At 43.8% G+C, this 23,113-nt stretch overlaps 1 protein-coding gene across 1 annotated transcript in view; it reads left to right on the top strand.

Annotated features, from left to right (window-relative positions):
* STX8 (syntaxin 8) overlaps positions 1–23,113 on the top strand; it is a 101,218-nt gene that overhangs the window by 9,245 nt on the left and 68,860 nt on the right. Inside the window, exons 5-6 of the mRNA XM_065647932.1 lie at positions 6,318–6,442; positions 7,781–7,873. Coding sequence (XP_065504004.1) covers positions 6,318–6,442; positions 7,781–7,873 — 218 coding nt within the window. The remainder of the gene's footprint in view (positions 1–6,317; positions 6,443–7,780; positions 7,874–23,113) is intronic.

The raw sequence follows: 23,113 nt of genomic DNA, 5'->3' as shown, positions 1-23,113 counted from the left end.
AATAGCAAAGTCCCGCGATAATTTCAAGCTCTGTTAGAAATGATGAGGGAAACCAGTATTTTCCTGCAGAAGATAACATCAGAGACAGTATTTATTTGCTGGAGTTGCAAGGCTTGAAGTTTTATAGTTCTCTTTTAACTTCTTTAATTAGAAATGGATAAAACTATGCCAAATATTCTCTGCCTGGTGAATTCACAGCCCTTCCATGTTCTCCCTTGTAGGTCTTGTTTTCAGCAGTGCGGTCAGAGCCGCAGCCGGGGCCAGAAGCTTTTTGCCAGTAAGTCAAACATTCCTCCCTTGCCTGAGCCCGACGCGCACGGAGGTCGGTGGGGAAGGAGCTCGTCCCCCTCCTGCCCCACTGCTTGTGGGGACAAAGGCCAACAGGTTCCGGGAGGGTTACGCTGCTATTTACAGCACTGGGGTTCTCTAAAATTGTTGCAGGCTCCTGGAACAGCCTGTTTTGGGTTTCAGTAAGTGGCAAAGGCTGCTCTTCAGTGTGTCTGGAGGCAGCTTGTCCCACTGCATTAGAAAAATCGGCACATGTTGTTTGATTTATTTCTAGCAGTGACACTTTTCTCTGGTTTTGTATTGGTTTTCCATATCTAATCCATTCCTGATGTGACAGCACACATTTTCAGAAGTCTTTTTCTTTCCAGCAGTCATTCCTTTCATTAACCTTCTTGCACCACTGATCACATATTTATTGTCCCCGTGGCCTATAACTGTGAAGGTTTTACTAGACTTAATCTTCGTTTATATTTGGTCACCATTCAGTGAGTTTTACATCCTTTGAAAACTGCTGTAAAGCTATTTCTGATTGTGAAGTACAGTGGCCTTAATGCTCTTAGTATTTATCCTAACTGACAACTTGGGCCAGACCACAGGGCAGGACACTCCTCTGCTCTGCTATAGCATTAGTTTACCTTCCGGCGTTGTCGGCCTTAATTAAGATGCAACTGGAATTTTCCAGGGGAAAGGTTGTGCTGTTGATGTGACTTCGCTTCAGCAGAATCAGTTAAATTTTCTTTAATTGGTTCTCAATAAGAGATTTCAGTATCTTCTCCCGTCTTTTCTCCTGGGAAAGAGATCTGCGCAGGTTATTCTAGCAGAGACTTTAATGTGTAGAAATCCCCACAGTTTGACAATATTTGAAAACGAGAAGTGAAAAAAACAACTAGAAATGTTGACTTTCTGGAAATCACAATTTGTGCGTCTTTAAACGTTTGTGAAGGCAAAGGAATCAAGAATATTCCTTCTGCTGCCTGAGTGGGTAGTCAGTATATAGAAGTATATGTCGATCACCAGTTAAAAAATCAATAGTGTGTACTTTAACATGCCTTTCTTGGTTTCTCTTTGAATTTCTCCAAAATATAATAAACTTTTGATAGTTGTGGAATGCAAAACACCTTAAGTAATAGCTACCCAAGATGAATTTTAGAAGAGTCCATATTATTTATTTTAATGTGAGTTACCATTTTTTCTGCTTAAATCTTTTCCTGTCAGATGTAGGACATTCAGCCTTTACTCCAAACAGACATTTTGCCTAATGCCAAGTAGGCATCGAGTGCCCGACGTTAATCAATAAGCCATTAGGTGCTTAAATGCCTTTGTGAATCTGGCTGTTGTTTATGGAGGAGCAAATGCTCTTTGGTAAATAGGATTAAAAATAGTCGTTTAGGTGCCTTTTAAAGCTAAAAGCTGAGGGTTGCTGTGCCCACCCCAAGTTTAAGGAAGATTCCAGTGAGACAGCGAAGTCTCCTGGTCTGGTCTGTGTTCAGGGACAGTTTGCATTTCTCTTCCTTCAGAGCACACCAGAGGTTCCGTAAGGACCTCGCTGAAGTCAGGACTGTGCTTATGAGAAAACTTGCGTTTATAAGGAATAGCAAAGAATGGGTATTTCAATGCAACAAAGAAAAGTAAGTCAAGCCCTGTAATTCTAGGCCTTGTGCCTCAGGTTGTGCCTGCATGCCTGTTATTAAAGCTTATCGCTCATTAACCTCAGGAAAAAATGCCAGTAGGAGGGCGGCTTTCAAGGCTGAGCTCCGTGCTTTATGTTTTGCCTCCTGAGTTTGCTCCAAAGCACCCCAAGTTTCCTGCGCAGGGTCGTTTCTGTCCCAGCAGTGTCACTGGGTGAGCTGGGTCTGTACTGAGAACAAACGTGGAGTTGAGACCCGCCGGGAGGCTCGTGTTCCTCGGACAGGCTTTGGCTGCCATGCACAGAGCACAGGCCTGAGCTTAGTGCTGCGTCTTGTCCCCACACCAGCCCCTAAACGGCCCTGGGGGGACACGTCACCGCGGGTGCAGAGCTGCAAGTTGCAGGCGATGGAGTTGTTGAGCATTTTGTGAACAGGACTAGTCTCACAGGACTAGATTCGTCCCTCTGCCTTTTCTGTGGTTGTAATTACACAAGATGCAGCTTCTTGCTATAAAGAATTCTCCTGTCTTATAATTCTCTTGTTCCTGAGGAGTGCAAGTGTGTTGTAGAGGTGAGACTGTTTCAATGAGGGCTACGTAAGCTGTTTTATCGTATATTTCATATTGTGCTGTGTCCAATATTGCATGGAGAGTAAGGGATGGTGTAGAGAGAAGGTAATATTTGATAGAAAGGTTCATCTCTGATGGAAGTGTTTATTGCACTGTATATTTTGAGGTTTTGCATAGGAAAGTGAGTCTGTGGTGAAATAAGTATGTGTAAATGTTGTTACAGAGGCAACCGTCCCTGGTGACACTTACCCCCGGTGTAGTCCTATGTAGTGTGTGTAGTTTCTTGCCACAGCCCCACCACCCAGACACTCAGTGTTTCGAGTGGACGTGTTATTTGAAGGTAAGTGTGTCTCTGCAACTGTGCAAATGCTTTTCCAGCGTGTTGCTCTCTTTGTGCTGCTCCTCCGCGGGCACCTGCGTGAGCACACAGTGGTTGGGAGCCGCTCGTTGCGTGGTGCGAGTGCAGGTGCATCCGTGCCTGTGTTGTGAGGAGGAATTAATGATCCCGGGGATGCCACAAGTCGCAGTGTCCTGCAAATCGTCTGTCCCGCATCCTGGACGGCAACTGGCTCATGCAGCTTCCAGTCATTGGAGCCGCTGGGACCAGTTAACCAAACTGCAGGAAAATGGTGTCAAGAGCAACGTGGCATTTCCTTGAACGTGAGGTGTGATGCTCTCAGTTCTTGTGCTGCTGGAGGGAATCCTTCTGCAGGCTTCCCGTCGGGAGCGGTTCTTGTAGGGATGTTTCCACCTGAGCAGGTACCTGGAGAGGATTCGGAAGTGCTTGCACTCATGTGGCTCCTCCTGCGTTTTTTGGAAGGGGAGAGAGCTTTTTTTTGGTATGTTAAAATCATACTCGTTTTATTTACTAGCTTGGAGCTTCCTAAAAATACACTGCCTGCCGGTGTGAGCAATTCCATGGTAAGTGAGAGGATACCCTGGCTTCCTCGCCGTGGCCGTGGAGGTTGACCCGTGCAGCCAAGCCGAGGTGCCCTGGGCACTTCAAAGACCCCACTGTGCCACCCTGTCGTTAAGGGAATGTTCAAGCGATCATCCAACCTGTTGTCATATGACCCAGGTTTTGTTTAAAATTCAGTCTTGCTGATCAGTCTTCTAAAGCCGTAAGCCTTGATGTGTGGCCTTGGTCTAAAGTAAGTGCTGGTTCACTAATCTAAGTTACTTGGGAAGTTTTCTAAGAATTATCAATGAAATAATGGCTTCTGGAAGATAAGCCCTCCCTTGTTAAGCAGTGACATAGCTCCCTGATTTTAAACCCCATCATCTTTTATACTTGGGTGCATTGCTAAGCCTCGTAATTAGTTAAATCTGCTCCTATAATCAAAAGCGATCCACACACTCCACTGCTCTGTGACGGTTTCAAAGATTTACGTGATTAACTTGGCGGAGGCAGTGGGTGGCTAATTGGATAAGCTTTAATCTTCACACCACCAAAGCGCAACATGGCAAGATCAGAGGAAGTAGGAAGTTATGCTGTGTTGTGTGGGAAGGTAGTTACCAAACATGTCAAAAAGATTATTGTAACGAGCAGACCACTTGTCATGACCCAACCTACAAGAACAGGGCAGATTATTGGGGGGGAGGAGAGAGTGAGTGGTGTAAATTATTTCAGATTTGCTTGCCTTGGCTGTTTTTTTTAACAGGCAGAAATAGTTGTGCTATTTTAGCAAGCAAAGAGCTTTATGTTCCGTTTGCTTTATTTAAGTAATTCTGTCGGGTGTTGTTAACCCTAGGTTTTGTGTGCTAATTGAACTGCTGGACTGGGTGGACTCTAATGATCTTTGCATTTCGAAGTGCAATGCTTCCCTGGCACTTCGGTTTCTGAACCTGGTAGCAGCCGTTGTGTGACTAGAAAATACAAAATATCCCCCAAAGCAATGAAGAAAGCTACGTAACGTGTAAAACTCTATTTCAGGTGTGTGTGTCTTTGTCTAATCGAGCCCGATTCCCTGCTTCTGTAAACACATGTAAGTTTTAATGGGGGCACAAAGGAGAGGAGCCCCTGTTCCTCTGCTCTGGGTTCTGCTCCAGCATTGTCCTGTGGCTCGGTGGGATGGTGGGATTTACAATAAGTGCTTCTTAGTCCCGTAGCAAAACCAAACAAAACCCAACCAAACAAAAACCTAAAAACCAACCAAACAAAAAACCAAAACAAAATAAAAAAACCCAAACCACCCAAAACCAAAAACCAAAACAAACCCAAACCCACCAAACCCCCCCACAACTCTTTTTTTTTTTTTTTTTTTTTTTAGATTCTGACACATCTATTACCTTGAGATGAAGTTGAATGAACATGTTAAAATTTTAAGTAGAGAAGTTTAGTGTTTTGGAATGTGAGCGCGATGTGAAGTGAGCAGTGCGCTGACCCAGGCCAGAGTGGATATGCCCGTGTTTTATGGATTATTTTTCAGCAGTGTTGGTTCATCTCATGGCCAGGAGGTGTCTCTAGTTCACCACAATTCCTGAAGGAACTCCTCACACAAATTGTGGATTTTGCTGGAATACCCAAGGGCTGTGAGGCTTCGGTCATCCTGGTGCGTGAATTCCTCCTGGCTCTGCTGATACTTGTGTGGAATTAACTTATTTTGATACAGGGTTTTGACCACAAAACGATTTTGAACATATGTGCGTACCTTACGGCGTTGCAGTATATCTCACATAGAAGGGACCTGTGCTTAATAAAAAATAATTTTAAAAAATACAAAAAATATTATGTCTTAGCATAACTAAAAATTTTGAGAATTTGAGAGATCCTAAAAATGTTCCCTGTTCTTGTTTTCCTGGAAATGCATTGGGAAATAACAGGGCAAAGATAAAATGAGAATAAAATACGGAGTTTTAGAAAAGCAAAGCAGAAAGCAAAACCTCTTACTGTACTGCAATTGAGGAACCGCTCTGGTGAGGACTCTGACCCCAAATCCGAGCTGCAGTTTTGGGCTCGAGCAGCTCCCGGTCTCTCATATGTTGTTTTTCTTGTAGGAGAAACCAATGAAGAGCTGAAAGGCGGAAACCAGCAATCCAGTATTGAGAAAAATATTTAAGTGGCATTTCATTTTATTACTTGAATTTATGTGCTCTGGACATGATAAACTTGTTTTCCGTTGTAACAAGGGAAGTGTCTATAATGTGAACAACCTCAAGTCATAATTCTTTTAAAATAAAACCTGTAACTTGATTACGGTTTCGTTTAAGAGCGTGTGTGCCTGGATTCTTGTTCGTGGTGATGCCAGACGAGGAAATGCAAAAGAGTAACTGTGCAACTTCCATGTACAGTTCTTGAGATGCAGAAATTTTCCCTTTTAGGCTCGATCAGGTTTGCAGAAAATTAGTCATCTCATCTGATTTGCATCTGTATTAATGTGTTGATCCTTTTCTGCTGGAAGCTTTCAGGCTGTACCTCAGTGGTTTTGTAAGTTTGTGTTTTGATCACGTAGCAAATACAGGAATAGTATGTGTATTCCCAGTGACCCTGTTTTTCGGTAGCAGTTTTGAATGCTGCGTGTTCTACGTGGAAACAATACTTAATATGAATATTTTATACAATGCATGGTATACATTTCACCATGGAGCTTAGTTGTTCACTGCAAAATTAATTCTTTCCCTGCTTTATCACTTCTAGGCAGTGTTATAGAGCCTGTGGGATGGATTTGTTATTTGAGATAATTGGATTCTTTTTGGCTAATTTCTTTTCTGATTGCAGAGAATCACTTGGAGTGTAACAAATACATACATGTCCATCCCCATCAGCTGATCTTGCACGCACAAATTGTATGATGAATTTTGTGTTGAAAATTATTTAATGAAGTTATTTTCAGGTCTAACCTAATGACCGGAGGGGCCAAACGAGGTGTAACCAACCCGTGGCTTTTGGAAGAATCTGAGGAAACCAGAGGGCTTGGCTTTGACGATCTCAGGCAGCAGCAGCGAAGGATCATAGAAGGTACAAGAGTCTGTTTTTTATAAGCATCATTAGGACTATGGGAGGAACCCTTATTAGGAAGTCCATACAATAACCTGTGCTCAAGTTTTGTTATCTGGAAATGTCAAACTTAATGGTTCCAGGTGGTTGTTTTCTGCATTTGCAGGAACAGTCCTGTGCTCGCGGTATCCTTAACTGGAAGCATCTTCTTAAATCAAGTTTTCAAAGGCGTTAGAGGGTGTCCCTGGGTTTGCGCGTATTCACGGGTTTGGTTTGCAGTGGAGATCTCATTAACTGCACTGGGTGGCTGGGGGCACTAGAGGTACTGCTGAATTGGAACCAGGAAGAGTCAACTAACCTCAAAAGGGTCTTTAGGTTTTTGCCCCTCAGCATCCGTAAGGCATCTCTAACTGTGGAAGCCGTAGAAAACCTCAGCCTGAGGACATCAGGTAGTTAACGAGGTAATTTCTATGCAATTAAAGTATTGGAAATGATGAAATGAAAGCAGTCTGCATGTGAAACAGCGTTTCTGGCCACAGCTCAGGAGAATGGCAGGAGCTCTGGATGGCCCAGGAGAAACCTCAAGCTGTGGTTTTTGCTGATGCTGTAGATTGGACACTGGAGGTCAGCCCTTTCTCCTGGGGAGGGGAATGGGGCTCTGACCATCCTGTCCAGTTTTTGCCCCCCGGACTGAAGTTTGTCAGCCCAGCTTCCAGCGTCTCTTCTTGTTCTGCCTCTTGACTTCTTTGGGCAAGGAGAGTTGTGCATTTTGGTTCAGGACTGTGTGCTACCTGCAAACGGGGATGGCAGAGCTGATATGGATCTTAATAAAGGGGTGTCTGGAGACTTGGGGGAGCACATCAAACTTCAGCTGCCCCCGCCCTGTCCCCTCTGTCTCAGGCTCTTCCATGTGCTCTGGATCCTCTTGCAGCTTTAAAAATCTATTTGAATTCTTTGGTGTTTGCGTCACCTGTTTGTCTTTTATTAATGTTAAAAGTTTCTTGGAAAATTTAAAAAGGCTAATCAGGGATCTCTATGTGTGTGCCAGGAAATCGCCTGCATTTATGATTGAGTAACAGCTGAATGTTGAATTCCTGTGTGTTTTTTTTTTTTTCTTTTTTTGGGACCCTTAGCTAAATGTCCCAGCCAGAGCAGACAAATTAATTACCCATCATTCACATTTTAAGAGTGCTGTTGCCATAAGGATTCATTTTCAGGTTGTCAATGTATTTTTCTTGATACATTTTAACTCTTTAAGCACAGAGTAGATATTTTTCTTCACTTCTGCTTCTCTTATGGTACATACCTTGGTGTATCAGCAATTTTTTTCATGTAATTTTATATATTTTTTTGGTGCAGAGCAAGATGCTGGACTCGATGCTCTTTCTTCAATCATATCCCGGCAAAAGCAAATGGGGCAGGAAATTGGGAATGAGCTGGATGAACAGAATGGTAAGAATGAGACTCATAGAGACTCATTTTGCCTCGCTTTTATGTAAGATTGTGATTTATTTTAACTCATACAACTGCACTGCTTTTTGCCCATAAAGTAACAGGACAACATGTACCAACAAGCACTACAGATTCTATCTGTTCATGATCCGGTTGTTTTATTCTGCTTTATTACATGCTCTGTTGTGTGTGTACAATATATAACACTTGGTATATTTTTTTATGAAGCCTGCCTTTTGCAAGAAAGGAATGGTGATTATTTGTACAAAATTAGGTTTGTGCACAATCTTTTGCATTTTTCAGTTTTACGACAGTTTTTGTGGTAAGCTTTTATGTGTTGCTGGGTTTCACTTGAGTGTTTTTATTCTGTGTCTTTCCCTGTTAACTAAATGGAGAAGTCTTGAGCCAGTAGTTAAAGGAGATGTGTTGTCTTGTTTGCTACAAATGATTTGGATGTTGAAGGTTTCATGGCATTGAAGGTGGGATCAAATTAAGTGCAATATTGAACTAGAAGCATACCTCTTTTCTTTAAAATGAGCCAGTACCCAAATGGTGGGATTGCTCTCCTGTTAAATATGCTTTGTTACTCACTTAATTGTTCGCATGGCATAAACTGTCCCTAGGAGAGCGGATCCTCCAGCCCTTCTGACTTTTCATTTCTTACAATCTGGTAACAGTTCAGTCAGAGCCCTGGGGCCCCACCGCTTTCTCCCTTGCACAAAGCCTGGAGCCATATGGTTTATCCTCGAGTTCTCTTGTGCTTAACCACCAAGAAGTTAAATGTCCTTTTACTTGCTAATAAACTATAGACTTAATTCGGCTTCTTCCTGGACCTATATTTTTTTTCCCTTGTATTTCTCTGTGTCTGCTCATGGCAAGGGGCTTCCCGTATTCACAATCTCGTAAGGTGAAGTACAACTGGGGAGCCCTGTCCCAACAGGGAGTGCAGTAAGAGGACGGCTTTCTCATGTTTGCCTGGCGTACACGGCTAAATCCGGGAGGGATATGAAATGTCGAGAATATGTCTTTGTTTATTAATCTTAAGGTTGTTAAGAAATGGTTTGTGCAGCTGGGAGTAACTATGCTTAGTGGTCTTGTCATATTTTGATCCTCTGCCTCATGTGAGTAAATACATTTTCAATTAGAAATCTCAGTTTCATAAATTTCTTCCATTAACTGTTGTTTAAAAAGTCATATTAATTGCTTTTTTGCTCTAAATAGAAAACAGGTGGGAAGCATGAGCATGTTTACTAATTCTCTGTGAAAACTTGGTTTCTCGTCAGGAAAATATATGATCTGTGTCCCATTTCCCTCAGCTGGGGGTTGGGGAAGATTCCCCAAACTCTGAAGGTAACGTGTATCGTACCACTGCGTTGCTGCGTGACCATGCCAGACTTTTTCTAGCAACAAAGCCTTGAAACATCTGTAAAATCGGGAATGCATTTATCCCTCCTTTTTACAAATGATGCAAATAATGCCAGTTTTGTTTGACATGTTTGTCGTACAGATAGTTACAAAGCCTAGGGCAAAACTCTGTGTTTTCCTGTGAGCTCTTTTTTAAGGCAGCTTTTTCTCAAAGGATGGAAACTTTCCCGAGTGCTCAGGACGAGGAGTGGGGAGGATTGCCTGGTGCTGTCGGTGGGGCAGATCCTGCTTCTGCTTCTCACTGTCCTACAATCATGAGAATAAAACCTGCCAGCCTAATGTGTTGTTTGTAGATCTTTAAGCAGTCTGAAAAAGGTGGAGAATAGTCTGATTCTTACAGACCAGAGCACTGAGCACTTGTCGTTATCTCTACCAAGCAAGTGGAACTCCCATGTTTTCTCTGACTTTATGCAATCCCCTTTTTCTTTGCAGATGCAGGGGCATGTGGTCAGGCATTTCGTTGCCACCGACACACTGGAAAAGCTGAAATCCCTAGCAAAATTTTCCAGGGGCTGCTTTCCCTTTGCACATCTGATTTTATGCCCTGTGCTTAACTATCTGCAGACTTTTCTCAGGCGCTCTGCCAACCTCGTGTCACCGTTCCACGCTCAGGTTGATGGGGATAACTGCCCTGCAATTTCCCCTTGCTTGGAATCTCTTTCCTTCCTAGTGCTGAGTGATAATGGCACCATCTGGACTGCAGGCAGGCAGGGGAAGTTCATCTTTGTTAAGTGCTGCATCAGTATTTCTTTTTATTTGAGGCAAATTTCCCATCAAATTGCCTGTTTCTGCGGGAAGCTTGATTTCACTTCCCTGACCTGCTTTGGATGTTCCCACCTCCTGCAACTCATTAAATGCCTTTAGCTCGTTCTGGTGTTATGACAAAATACGGTGTAATTTGGAAGTAGCTGATAATGTCTGATGGTTAATGAAACAGACTTTAGGGAGCTGAGTGACTTATTTTCCAGACAACCTGTTATTCAGAGCTGCTTTTTTCCTTCCCTGGCAGCCCGGGCTCTGTTCTGCTGGGATGTTTGGACTTGGAGGTGGCCGGAGGTATTTTCCCTCGAGTGCCAGTTGGTGTAGCTGTGCATTTGCAGATGCACAAGTACCGGAGGCATCTCGATTAATTATGCAAAGTTTACATCTCCAGTAGAGTCGATACGTGTAAATTCTTTTGTGTTTGTTAAATGACTGAACTATGGTTAAACCTTGCTTTGAGAAGGGTCGTTAACTTGGCAGTATCTGTCGTTACTTCCCTGGTGTGATCCCTCCAGCCTGCCTGATGTGTCCACCTTGGGTCCTGTCACTGCGTGTCCTCGAAAAGCCCTTTTTTGCCCCTGAAAAGCCCGTTTTTCCCCACAGATCATGACACAAGCCTGGGCTCGGATGGAGGTGGCTGCTCTGCCCTGAGCAGATGAGTCCCGTCCTTTGATTTCATTGTGATGCATCCAAGTTTTAGTTGGAGTCCCATGTCGTTCTTTCCTCAGATTTTCAGTATGGCTCTGTCCTGGAGATTTTATGGCTCTGCTCAAAGCTAAGGGTCCTTTTCAAACCTCGCGAGCGTGGTATTTTGCACTGATGAACCAAGTGGAAGCAGGGTACCAGGAGACCTTGGCTTTTTCCAGCCTTAGGAGTCTGCTAGGAGTGGGAGGGATGGGGGATTAGCAAAAGAATTTTCCCATAATTAATTCCAAATTTGGCCCCAGCAAACTTTCTGTGATCCTTTCATCTGTTACATTAAAAAAAAAAAATTAAGAAAGAAAATAGTGCAAATGGCCTCTGGCCCCGTTGATGAGGCAATCTAATCTAGTGCAATAATTTTGGAAGAATGCTTTCAGAAATCCTGAATGCTGTTTGTTTTACCCTTATAGAGATGTTGCTTCTCGTTGTGACATGTTTGCATGAGAGTATAGTACACTCCGTGGTGAAAGGCAGATATTGGCAGCTTGCAAAACTTGTCCATTTAGTATTTTTCCTGTGTCGCTCTCTGTTTGGCACACACCACTGAGGATGGAGCCTTTTGCTTCCATCTCCTTTAAAACTTATGTCGGAGCATAAATATGTTCATAAATGGATAAGCTGCAAAACCAGAGCTTTTTCAAGAGAATGCTCTACACAGAGAATAGCCAGGATATTCTTAACCAAAATGGATCATTTGAAGTAAACGATCTGTCATAACGATGCTTTAATTACATGGTTATGTAACATTTTAAATTTCTTGTCAAAATAGAATTTCTAAAACCAACCAAAAATGGAAGCATTATGTATTTTATTTTATTTTTTTAGTAGCTTTGCAAATGAACGTTGTTGGTCATAGTGGGTGGCATACGAGCCTCCGAGGTGGACGTAGCTCAGCCTTTCGTTTGATGCCAGTTCTGTGGTCAAACCCGGGACTTGCCTGGTGTACGAGTTTTGTTAACCTGACACGCGTCCATCAAAATACAGCTTAGAGACTCCACTTGGGACTGGAGCCCCTTGTAGCTGTTGCTTTATATACACACGGGGAAATAGTCTTGTAAAATCAAAGAAAGTGAGCGCAGGTGTTCTTGGTGATGCAGAGATTTATTGAAAATAGCATCAGAAGTTGTGGTGCAGCGAGGATGAAATTAATCTCTCCTGGCCCATCACTTCTGGTGCCGATACCCCAGTCAGTGTATATACAGGAAAATGCTTCTCCTAAAGATTACTTTACATGGCTGTTGTATTATGAAAAAGGAACTCTGAAGTTGTTTCACATTTCTGTTTATTAAGAACGTTTCTGCTATAGTACAAACTAATTAGCATTGTGTATGGAATATGTATGAGTTACGAGACTAAAACCAATGGGGCTGTGGATATATGACCTCATTGTTAGGGTTAGTTTGTAAATAAGAAATGATTAAAGGTGAAACTTAAAAATTTTAAAAAATGTTCATAATCTTGTTTAAACAATCGATGTTTTCATCATGTAATGATGCACACTCGGATCCCCTCTGGAGATGGGCCGAGTCCTCTGGGCGCCGGGACCTGAAGATGTTCAGCAGCATCCCTTGGGAAAGGCCGAGCACCCACAGGGTCAGCTTGCCTAAAAACCTCTCTGGAGAACCATATGTTATTAATATTCAGAAGTAAAATAACCATCCGTAGCCTGACTGACCTCATACTATGCAGATAGATTTTTATTTTGCTTCCTGAGCTTATTTTACGGAATAGAAACGACTTCAGTTTTATGGGGGAAATGTTCTGTCTTTATTGCATGCTGGTTAGTTGGAGTTAACTCTTCTTCAGGGAAAAATTAACACCCGTGTTAAAACATTGCTTTTTGTCATAAGCGATATAAATAGTGGAATGCTTAGTCTCAATATGAACACTCAGAACCTGGGGAATGCCAAAATTTAGGTTAGGTGGCACTTCTTGCCTATATTTCTAGGCTTAAAGCCATTGCACACCATTTTCTGTAGGTCCTGCCTTGTTTTGTGCATAGGACTTGATCTCTTCTGGGGTGGAACTGAGGTTATGTAGTGACAAAAGCTATTTGTAAGGTCTCTGCCTCATTTTTTCCAGGTGTGGGGAAATGTTTGGTGAGTAAGGCAAGGGCTGTCAGAGGTTTTTATGGCGGCAGTAACAGTGTGACGGTGGTTAACCCATCTGAACCAAGCTTTTTCAGAAGTGATTCCCTTCTGTGTGTCTGACTTGGCATCATAGGGTCTGGTTTGCAGAGGTTTTGAGCATTGGCACTGAACAGAAATTGGTGTGTAGTGAATCGTGGGTGGTTTGGGTTGGAAGGGACCTTTAGGGATCATCTAGTCCGTCCCCCATGAAGTGCTGGGGAACACAGAATCAGACGATCATTTAGGTTGGAAAAGACCTTTGAGATCATAGAGTTCAATCGTAGGCCTAGCATTGCCAAATCTACCACCAAACCATGTCCCTGAAATAAATGAAAATATATGAAATACTGTTTGCAAGGATGGATAAAGTTTGTTTTACATGTGGCTTTTTAAGAAGAGGTTCAAACCCTCTTTTTCTGAACATCCAAGATAGACGTTAATTATTTTCTTCTTTTTCCTTCTGAGTTGGGAATGATAATATTTCACCTCCCAAGGAAGCTATCAAAATCAGAACACACTCCTGCTCAGCGTCGGGAGGGCCATGGTCTGGGCGGCCCAGCGGAGCTGCAGTTGTGTGCAGCCCACAGGGAGCGCGGCCGCGTGCGGGGCGATGAGGATAAACCACAATATTTGGGAGCTGTCGAAGTCAGTCCTGCTTGCGCCGCCCGCCGAAGGAGCTGGGTAATGAAAACCAAGGTGACACTGAGTTTGCATTGTATTGAAAAGAATGTATCTACACAAAATAGTGTTATTTATAGCATTTCCTGACCTTTTATATACATGAGTTTACTGCTTCAGTGTTTATCTGTGAAATTTCCTGGTATTCTTAAAAAGAAAACTGAAAAAACCAGGGAAGCCACTGCAGTGTGGATGTGGGTCAGCAGCCAGGCGAGAACACCAACAGCGGGACCTCTGCTCCCTAGGCTGACAGGGTAATTTTCCCGGTGTTGGGTGATGTGGAGCAGCATGAGAGAGGTGTGAGATGTCTTGGCCGTGGGCTTCACGGACAGTTGCTGACAGCAGAGGTAAGAACAAGGAGTAATTGTCTTTGTGCTCCCTTTCAGGCTCTGGTGGGACGGGTTTCTAGCAGTCAGACTCTGCTGGGGGAAACCTGGTACAAGAAAACAATTTGTTAGTGTTGATGGGATGACAAGTCTGCAGTGGTTCTTGTGTAAGTCCTTGTTAAGAGTTGTGTCAAGTGAGTTTGGACCTACTCTGTGGTCAAGAAGCTTATGAGTAGGGGAAAAGAATTGGGTGTCATTTTGACTTCAGAATGGCTTTGATGCTGCCTCAGGACACTTTTTTTGTAAGGAGCCTATGAAAGCATGGGTTTGAATGAATAATCTTCAATAGATGTGACACTGGTTGGATAATTATACTCAGCCATTAGGAACTGGCCATTCATAGTTGGAGTGGAAGGGTGGCATGAGTTGGATGTCTGGTCTGTTCAGTGTTTTTGTTGAGGACATGGATGATGGACACTGTGCGTACTCAACTTCTGTGTGACACAAAGCTGGGAACAACTGCAGCTACATCGGGAGTAATGTGGATCTCCTCCAAATGCTCTGGAGAAAGCAGAGTGCCATTCAGTGGAGCTGCCTCCAAAGGACAACTCCTCTGTATGGTTTAATCAAATTAAAGATGAGTATAATATATAGAGTCAAATCTTAGAATAGAATTGTAGAATCATTTCAGTTGGAAGAGACCCTCAGGATCACCAAGTCCAACCATAACCTGATTCTAGCAGTACCCCATGTCCCTGAGAACCTCGTCTAAACGCCTTTCAAACCCCTTCAGGGATGGTGACTCCACCACTGCCCTGCGCAGCCTGTTCCACACAAGGGTCTTGAAAAGTGAAACCAGTGGGTTTGAGATGGGATGGACGAGGCTCTTGGGAAGAGCAGCAGAGCGGCCGGTGTCAGGAGGCTGGGGTGTCCCCGTCCTGGGGAGTCGTTAAGAACGTGTGTTGTTCCTGACAGCGTGAGCTGAGTTAGAGCAGGAGATGGACTAGTGAGCTCCTTGCTTTGTTCAGCTTGTTCTTTCCCATCTCTTCCACAGCTTGGCTTCCTTCAGGCCTCTCATACTGCTGCTTATTGAGTTGATCTTTAATTTCCCCTTCTGAATGTCTGACCCTCGCTTTTGAAGCCGCCCGTCAGTATTCCAGCGTTCTTGCTGAACTGCTTCCCCTTCTGTCTCCTTTTCCGTCTCCCTCCTACTTCTGTGTGTCTGAATGTGAAAGCGTTGGGTACTGGAGCTCCTGAGGCCACTGGAGAGTCTTAACATGGAAAAAACAGCGTTGTTCTGAAGTGGCTGAGATATTTTGGCTGGAACGTTATTTCTCTTTTATTTATTTATTTATTTTTAATTCATTTGGAAGCAGACGTCCAAGTTGGGAATCTTGAGCCTGAGTCGTTAAAGTTTTTCATCATTTTAAGCAACCGAAAATAGGGCCTTCTCGTGGGAAGCAACAAATGGCCTTAATAGCGGGTCATGCTACCGAGCCTGTGTGTATATTTTTGTTACACTCTCTGTACACATAATACTGGGAGATGATGCTTTTTCTTGCAGTATTTCTTTTACAGCTTGACGCAGTGCTTACAGAAACAGATAAACCGGCAAGGCACAATCTGGATGAGGATAAATGCATAAAAGCGTTGACTTCTGAAGTCTGCCCGGGCTCCTCCACGCTCACATACACACAATGAGTCTGTCTGGCCCCTTGGCACGCTCAGCGTTTTTCCTTGAATAGTTCAAGCCGTAAAATAACCGTTCAACATTTGTCTTCTCAATTATGTGGATTTTTCCACAGTTAGTCAGTCCCTACCTCACCCACACTGCGGTGGGGAGGGGGAACCCGTCTTCCGTCATCTGTCTTCACAGTGATCAGAAACGCTGGAGAAATTACCCCTGAGGAAAAATGAGTTTCTAACATTTTCTTTTTTTTTTTTTTTTTAAGGCAGGCTTTCAGGATTTCTCGATAAGAATGATGATCTCAAGCATCTTGTTTGTTAAGCCTTTAGTTTTCTAGCAGGGTTTATGGTGAGCTCTAATAGCCTCAACTTTTAGCAATTAGTATTTTTCCCGTCTGCTTCTTCAGCAATTTCATTTAAACGGTTTAAAAAGAAAACAAAACCTAGCTGTAATTGTAGATATTTCAACACTCTGATGATTTTTTCCGTGTTAATTCAGCTTTTCCCCCGTTTAAAAAAAAAAAAAAAAAAAAATCTCCACTTGAGCCCATAGAGAGGGGATTTATTTTCCTAGCCTGCTTTCCTGCTTTCTTGGGCTGGCTGTCTGTCATGCATCATAAAGAAGCAGAAAGGCACAAACCTGGTCTGTTCTCCTTTCCAGCCCCTTTTTGGTAACTCACATACCTGCCTGTGAGCGGCTGAAATTCTATATCCTGACCTTACCGTCACTGTTTGCAGAAAAGAAGGGCAGGAAATAAATTGTTCTGTGCAGAGCAGGCTTTGCTAGAAGATCTATGAAACTATTACTGGAGTTTCTGTATAATTTTATTTATTTTACCCTCGTAGATAATACTAAGGTATTATATCTGGCTTGTTCTCCTTCAGTATGGGGTCCCAAACCCTTTCTCGGTTGCTCCCCATAAGCTGGTGTTTGGTGTGAACAGGACACGGCTGCAGCGTTTTCAGTTGATGACATATCTCTGTCTCTGGGCAGTATTTTATTCTCAAATCGTTAAGCACCACTTAGGCTTAAAATAATGTTTTATTTTTAAATATTTGCTATTTGTGGCAGTGAAATGGAGCTTGAGAGTTTATACTTGCAGAGACTCTAACTTCAGTGCTTCCTCTGTCCCTTCCCCTTTGCAGAGGACTGTCTGAGGATTTATGGGGGCGAAACAGGTGACTGCTCTGTCCCGCATCCTTTTAACTTGCTTGCCTAGGCATTTTTGGGCAGCAGGTGATAGTTGGCTTTAAAGAAGTCATGCTTGGTAGGAACCATATGCTCTTGCATCATGGTGATTTCGGTGAGTGGGCAGCTGGATGCTTAACGGGCTTTTAATAGATTTCCCAGAAAACTCGGAGGGTCAAAACCTGAATGGTTACAACACAGGAGAGAATAAGAAACCCCTATTTCTGGGCGTGTTGTTATTGTGAAGTATTGCTGGAATCCGCAGAGTGCTTTGAGTGGGATTGTGTCACGGCTCCCTCGCAGATCCTCCTGGATTTCCCATTACCTCCCCGTGCGCTTCCAGCTCATCGGCCTCCCAGCTTTGTACGGAGAAACTGCCCTCCCTGTTTCTCTTGTTATCCTGGACACAGAGTGTAGAATATGTTACTGCTCCGATGCTTATGTTGTAGAATCCTCTGGTGATTCTGGCTCATTGTACCTGACTTATTCAGCGTTAGACTGGTGCCCATCGCAGCTCAAGATCCCAAGCGGGGTTTGTTGCTACCAGAGAAGTTGGGCTCAGGGTGAGACAACAGGAACAACTCCGAGGTGCAGCACTGCGGGTGCATTTATCACACAGTTTTTGAGTGTTGAATGTTGGGTTTCTAAGACAGTTTAAGTGCCAGAGTTAAGTTAAGGGTTGGAGCTTGAAGGTGTCTTCCAAGCAAAACGATTCTATAGGGTTTGTGGGAGCTGGGTTTTTACGAAGGGTTTTTAGCCTTTTCTGTGTTAGACTTTTTTCTTTCCTGCCAGGTAGATACAGAGTGAAAACGAGTTTGAATACCGTGGTGTGGAGCTGAGGGGAGGTGGTGGAGCAGGATATACTGTTAATTAACCAGAGCTTAGCTTTTGAGATGGAGATGGCTTGAGGTCAGGGCAACCTATAGCCCAGAGGGATTGCGCTTGATGTATAGCGAACCATATAAAGTGTGTGCGGCAGCAGATGAGAGTGTGGATGGATGAGGCGAGGAGGCCAAGAGCATCTCCTGCCCCTGGGGCTGGCGACGGTTCCTTCCAGACTGATCCGAAACACGGGTCTGCTGGTGGCATCTGGATTGAAAACTGGACCTGATCGCCTTTATCAATCGCTGGACAGCTTCAGGTCTTTGCTGATCTGTTCCGCATTAAGTAAATGTGACATATGGAATTGCTTTGGTAGTCAGCACCCCTCAGAGCCAGAAAATGAAGCGCAACATCTTGCGATGCTCTGACCATCGCAACAGAAAGTGGGATAAAGCTGGTTGCTCCAAGTGCTCGTGTGCAGATGGATCTCGATTGTGCAGTCTTTGAATGGGAAATGTGGCTTTCTTGCTTAAATACTGCTTAGATATTTGTAAAATCTACTGTTAGATCCAGCCTGCAAATGGCAGGTCACCCTTGGCTTCGCTCAGACGTTGAAATTGGCCCCAGGGCTGCGTGTCTATAGGATGTGGGTGCACAGTTCATCGCAACGAGGTGGAGACAGAAATAAGAGTGCTGGGAGCAATTGCCTGCTCAAAGCTGTGTTTCAAGTCGTAAATATAATTAATGTGAACATGGGATGCTTTTAAAATGGTGAAGTTGATATCTTAAAGCCTCCTGAGATCACTTAAAACCACATAAAATAATTGCATTATAATTATTCTTATAAATAAAACCCAAAATAATGAAGTAACTTCCTTGCAGGCTTGGGTGGAATAAGACATGAGCATAACCCTTATTTGACTTGCTGATGTATTAAAATGTGTTTAATCCCTATGCATCCCAATACAAATAAGGTGGTACAAGTATTATCCTGTTTGTGCCACGTATAGTGACAACCATTCTGCTTGCGGCCTGACTCAAGTGCTTTTCTGTTGCCCGATGATCTCTGGGTGTGCATGTGATATTTTTTGCCCCCAGTGAACTGCTTTTGTAGTTACACATGAAAGAATAAGTCAAAGTAGAAATAACTCTCCAGTAGTACAGCTTCTGGACATGGAAACAGAAAAGATTCCTCTTTACTGTCTCCCAACAGAGTTTTGTGAGAAACACTTTAGTATGAGGGGAGTAAATCACATACTTGAAAAAAGATACCATAATATGAACCGGCTGGCATCAAAGTTCTGGGGCACTATCAAATATATCTCTTGGCTCCGTAGATCGCATTGTTCTGAAATAACTCCCGTGCTGTTTGATCTCACATTTTGTTGGAAATTTTCTTGTAGAACCAAGTTTTGCTGAAAAGTGCTGGTTTGAGTCCAGAGTCTTTAGCCTGAAACATCTGGACCTGGCGGCCGTTTCCCAGGCTTGGGGTAGGAATTCAAGGGATGATCAAGTGCTGAGTTTGGCCACGGGGTTCCCGGCTCCGCAGCAGGACGCCCGAGGATGGACCAGAGATTCCGGGTTCCCTGCAGCTGCTTGGCTGGACCTGCCGCATCAGTCTCCTCGGTGTTAGCAGAAATGCTGAAACAAATATTTATTTCCAGCACTGCCAGAGATTTGAGACAGTTGGTTATGGTCTGTTTTGGGCAAACCCCACATTTAAAAAAAAAAAAAAAAATTAAACTTCCCAAATGTTTTTTTCTGTGTAACTCTGGCCCCTGTATTTATAGTGCTATGTGGAAACTACAGAGAACAGCGACACAAAACAAGCATCTCACCTGGATAAAGGCAGCTGAGCGGTTGTGTTAGTACCTGATTGCAGATGGACGTACTTGCGATGACCTGATCGGTGTCCAGTTCCTCCCTTTGCAAAGACTGTGTGAGTGTGCGAGAGAATTATAGTGGATAAAATGGTGGTTTCCAGAAGAAACTTGGGAATTATTTACTTTACTGGGTCAAAACTCTTCTAATTGCTTTTATGTTGCAGAGTCTAGTCTGTCGTAGCATAAATACCTAGCGCTGTGGGGACTGATGCCAGCCTCGGAGATGGTCCTGAGTTTAAGGAAAAATCCATCACAGCTTGGCTGATCTAAACCTCTGAAATCTCTGTGAAGACGCTCTGATAGAGGCTTATTCATTTGTCTGCTTGGTTTTTCTCCAGCTGCCGTTTCCCTGGGATGAGCCGCGAGCCAGGACAGTGTCTCGGGGAGGGATCGTTGCAGGCTGGGGACTCCAGGACAGTGTCCCAAACAAGCTGGGGGACAGGGCTAGCACCTCTTCATTTTGGTGTTTGTTGCCTCTCGAACTGCTGTGTCCCACGTGGGCATCTCACTGATCCACCTCCGCTTGCAGTTAAATACAATAGTTCTGTTACCTGCTGTTATTTCGGAATATCAACGTTTTCCGTATCCCTGTATTATCCAGTTGCTGTGCAACGGGGTGTGGGTATCGCATTACTGTAACTGGGTTTTTAACTGGTGTTTGTAGATAACGTGGGGGTTTGCCAAAGAAAATGAGCAGTGTGAATTGAACTCTAAAGTGACCTTCCAAAACATGATATTTTAAATGAATAGAAACTCAGATAAGCTGGGAGGAAAGCTTCCTTCTGGTTGAGCTTAGGACATAGGCTACTTTTATGTAATAGTTCCTGTTATAAATAAGTATTTTCACTTGGAAATTATTAGGACCAAGGTGCCTCAGAGCACTAGCCAATGGATGGAGGGAGAAAACTGTCCACAGTCATGTGCTGATGAGGAAAGAGCTTGTGAGAGGTTGGGCTGGATGATGGATTTTCTGGTGCAGCTGGGGTCGGTTTGGACCACTTGGGTTTTTCCCACTGTTTTATGGTACTTCACTAATTGTAGGTAACTGTAGTGGTGCTTAAATTTGAATAGAGCCTATTTAGCTTAAGTGCAGTACTTTCCACTAGTTAAGCTGCTAGAGCTTCACTTCTTACTAAAAAACTCCATTTGATGCTTTGTTACAATAGGGTCTATAATGGTTTTTGCTTATGGGTAATGTGGCTGGTGTGTTTTCAATGAAAGGAAAACGAGTTTCATAGTTGGAGACCGCAGGACTATGATAAGGGAAGGTCTGGAGGTTTGTATGTAAAATCAGTGTATTCCTCCTTTTTGTTACAAGGCTGCACCTTCATCCACAAGAGTTTTTCTTTGAAAGCAGAGGGGTCGAGTGCTCAGTGGTGTGGAGCATGAAGAGCACTGACAGCCGAGGCTCTTCGCATCTGGCTGCTGTGTTGACTGAAAACTACTTTTAGTAAATGACTCTTAGTAACCTCTTGTTCTTCCTGAGTTCATTGTTGTTCTGGAGACCTGTCTAATCCCTCCCCTGTGGTTCTGTTCTCTGCTTTCTGAAACTTGTTTTCAAAGTTTTCCTGTGCTAGATGAGCACTAGAGACAACAGATTTAACCTGCTCTTTGGTTTTCCATCCTGAGCTCTGTATCGCTTCCCTCCAGGGCGGGCCGGGCAATTGTAGAGTCTTTTCTCAGCATCTGTTTGTGAAAGTCCAAGCCTGATGTGGCAGGACTAAGGCGGGCTGGGGGCTGCAAGGTGCGCGGTCACGTCCGCAAGGAGGGGTGATCTGATGCCGTTGTTGGCTCTTGGCTGGTGGCAAGGGACTTCGAGCACAGCGCTTGGCAGCCTGCCGGGCTGGCTGTGCCTCGGCAAGCTCCTGCCGCAAAATCAGCTCCTCTTCCTCACCATGGAGCCGCCCGTGTGACGGGGCACAGAGCCCTTCACCACCCGCAGGGAGCGGGGCTGCTGCTGCGCCAGGGCTCAGTGCGTGCAGGTGCTGTCCTGGGGTCTCCAACCTGCTCTGGGGAAGGGGCTACTTGATCCTGTATCTCCTTTATTTGTATTTTCCAAAAAAGTGCAGTTAGGAGTGCTGGGGGTGGGGGGAAAGATGGCAGTTTGGGCTTCTCTTACCCTTTCTCATCTCATTTTGTGTATATTTTTACTTACAAGTTCTCTATGGCTTTTTAGCAGTGGCAACAACAGCTAAAGTGTGACTTGCACGTGTGGCATCACTGCTTCGGAGTGACCTCCGAGTCCTGCAAACTGCAGCTCTGCTGCTCGGCAGGACCACGAACAGTCTCGGAGAATTTGGGTGTCAGTTTTTATAATTCTGCATCACCTTCTCACCTGGAAGGCTATTTTGAAAACCAGAAGGCAAATGAGAGAGACTAACATCTGAGTCAGGGACCAGTTCCACCTTCCTGTAACGCTTGAAACAGATTTTATCTTTTAGGCAAGGTGCTGGAGAAGGGAAACCAGTGTATTTAGGTGACTTTTGCACTGACCCGTGTCAGCGTTCAGAATGGAATACCTCGTGATCTGTGTCCCCACACTGTAGTTAGGTGTTGAAGGGGCACGTTTCTGTTTCCCTTCCTAGCATAAGGGAACTCTTTGAAATGAAATAAACCCCAAATCTGCTGTGTGCTTCCTGACCAGCTCTATATCAAACTGGAGTTCACGGTGGAAGAGAATGGTGAGAGGTTTTGTTAAGTGACAGAAGATTGCACCCCTCAGAAGCAAACAATGATCAAAGCTCATTTACTAGAAATCTTATCGCCTTATTATAAGTGTAAAACGAATTTCTCGCTCTGCTTTCTGTTGAGTAGTCACCTTGCAACTGTGATGGCATTTCCAACAAAGTTTCCCAGGCTGAGGGCTCTCCTTGTAACAGGCTGGCCTTGTAGGAAAAGTCATGTGCCAGCCCATCAGAAGCTCTAATTATCCGTTCTCCAAAGGGCTGTGCTAATTCCCCATTTTCAGTAGGACGTCTGTTATCACCCAGCCGCAGCTGAGAGTTTCTCAACTTTCCTGTCGTCCGTTATTCTTAGCGTGGTGCTCAGGCTCCAGCTATTCTGAATATCTGTGTCTCTCTGTGTTTTCATTCTGGAGGTAATAATTGTTCCTCTGTCCCTCCTGAAAAAGAAACTTTCAGATTTTTGTGAACGATGGAGAAAAAAGCATTAATACTGGGGCTGGGGAACCTTTTAAGGAGAACCTGCACCAGACTTGCTCACTTCATGCTGTTTTCAACCTGTGTGTCATAACAAGCTAAATTTGATTATTTAGGATGCATGTGAAGTTTTGGCTGTAGAATATTTTTATAAAGGTGGTTATGTTTATTATTTTATCGTACAAATCTTGATGGGTTTGATGTGCAACTGAATTGAAGGATGATCAACATTCTTATCTACAAAGGCAAACCGCAGGTGTGAACCTGACCCTGACCGTCACCATTACAACCATCGTCTCTACAGGAAGGTAAATCAAGTTTCATGCACAAAATGCCCAGAACTGTTTTCTGTTCTACTCTACAAGTCCTGGTGGATGTTCACTAACATCAGCTACTTGATTAAGAGGACCTTAATTAGTAGATCTGAATTAGTAAATCTTTACTGGCTGTCAGTTGGACTGAAGATGCTCGGCGGTTCTG

Source organism: Caloenas nicobarica, chromosome 18, assembly GCF_036013445.1.
Source record: "Caloenas nicobarica isolate bCalNic1 chromosome 18, bCalNic1.hap1, whole genome shotgun sequence".
NCBI classification, from domain to species: domain Eukaryota; kingdom Metazoa; phylum Chordata; class Aves; order Columbiformes; family Columbidae; genus Caloenas; species Caloenas nicobarica.
Note: the sequence above shows the minus strand (reverse complement) of the source record. Positions and strands in the feature narration are given on the sequence as shown.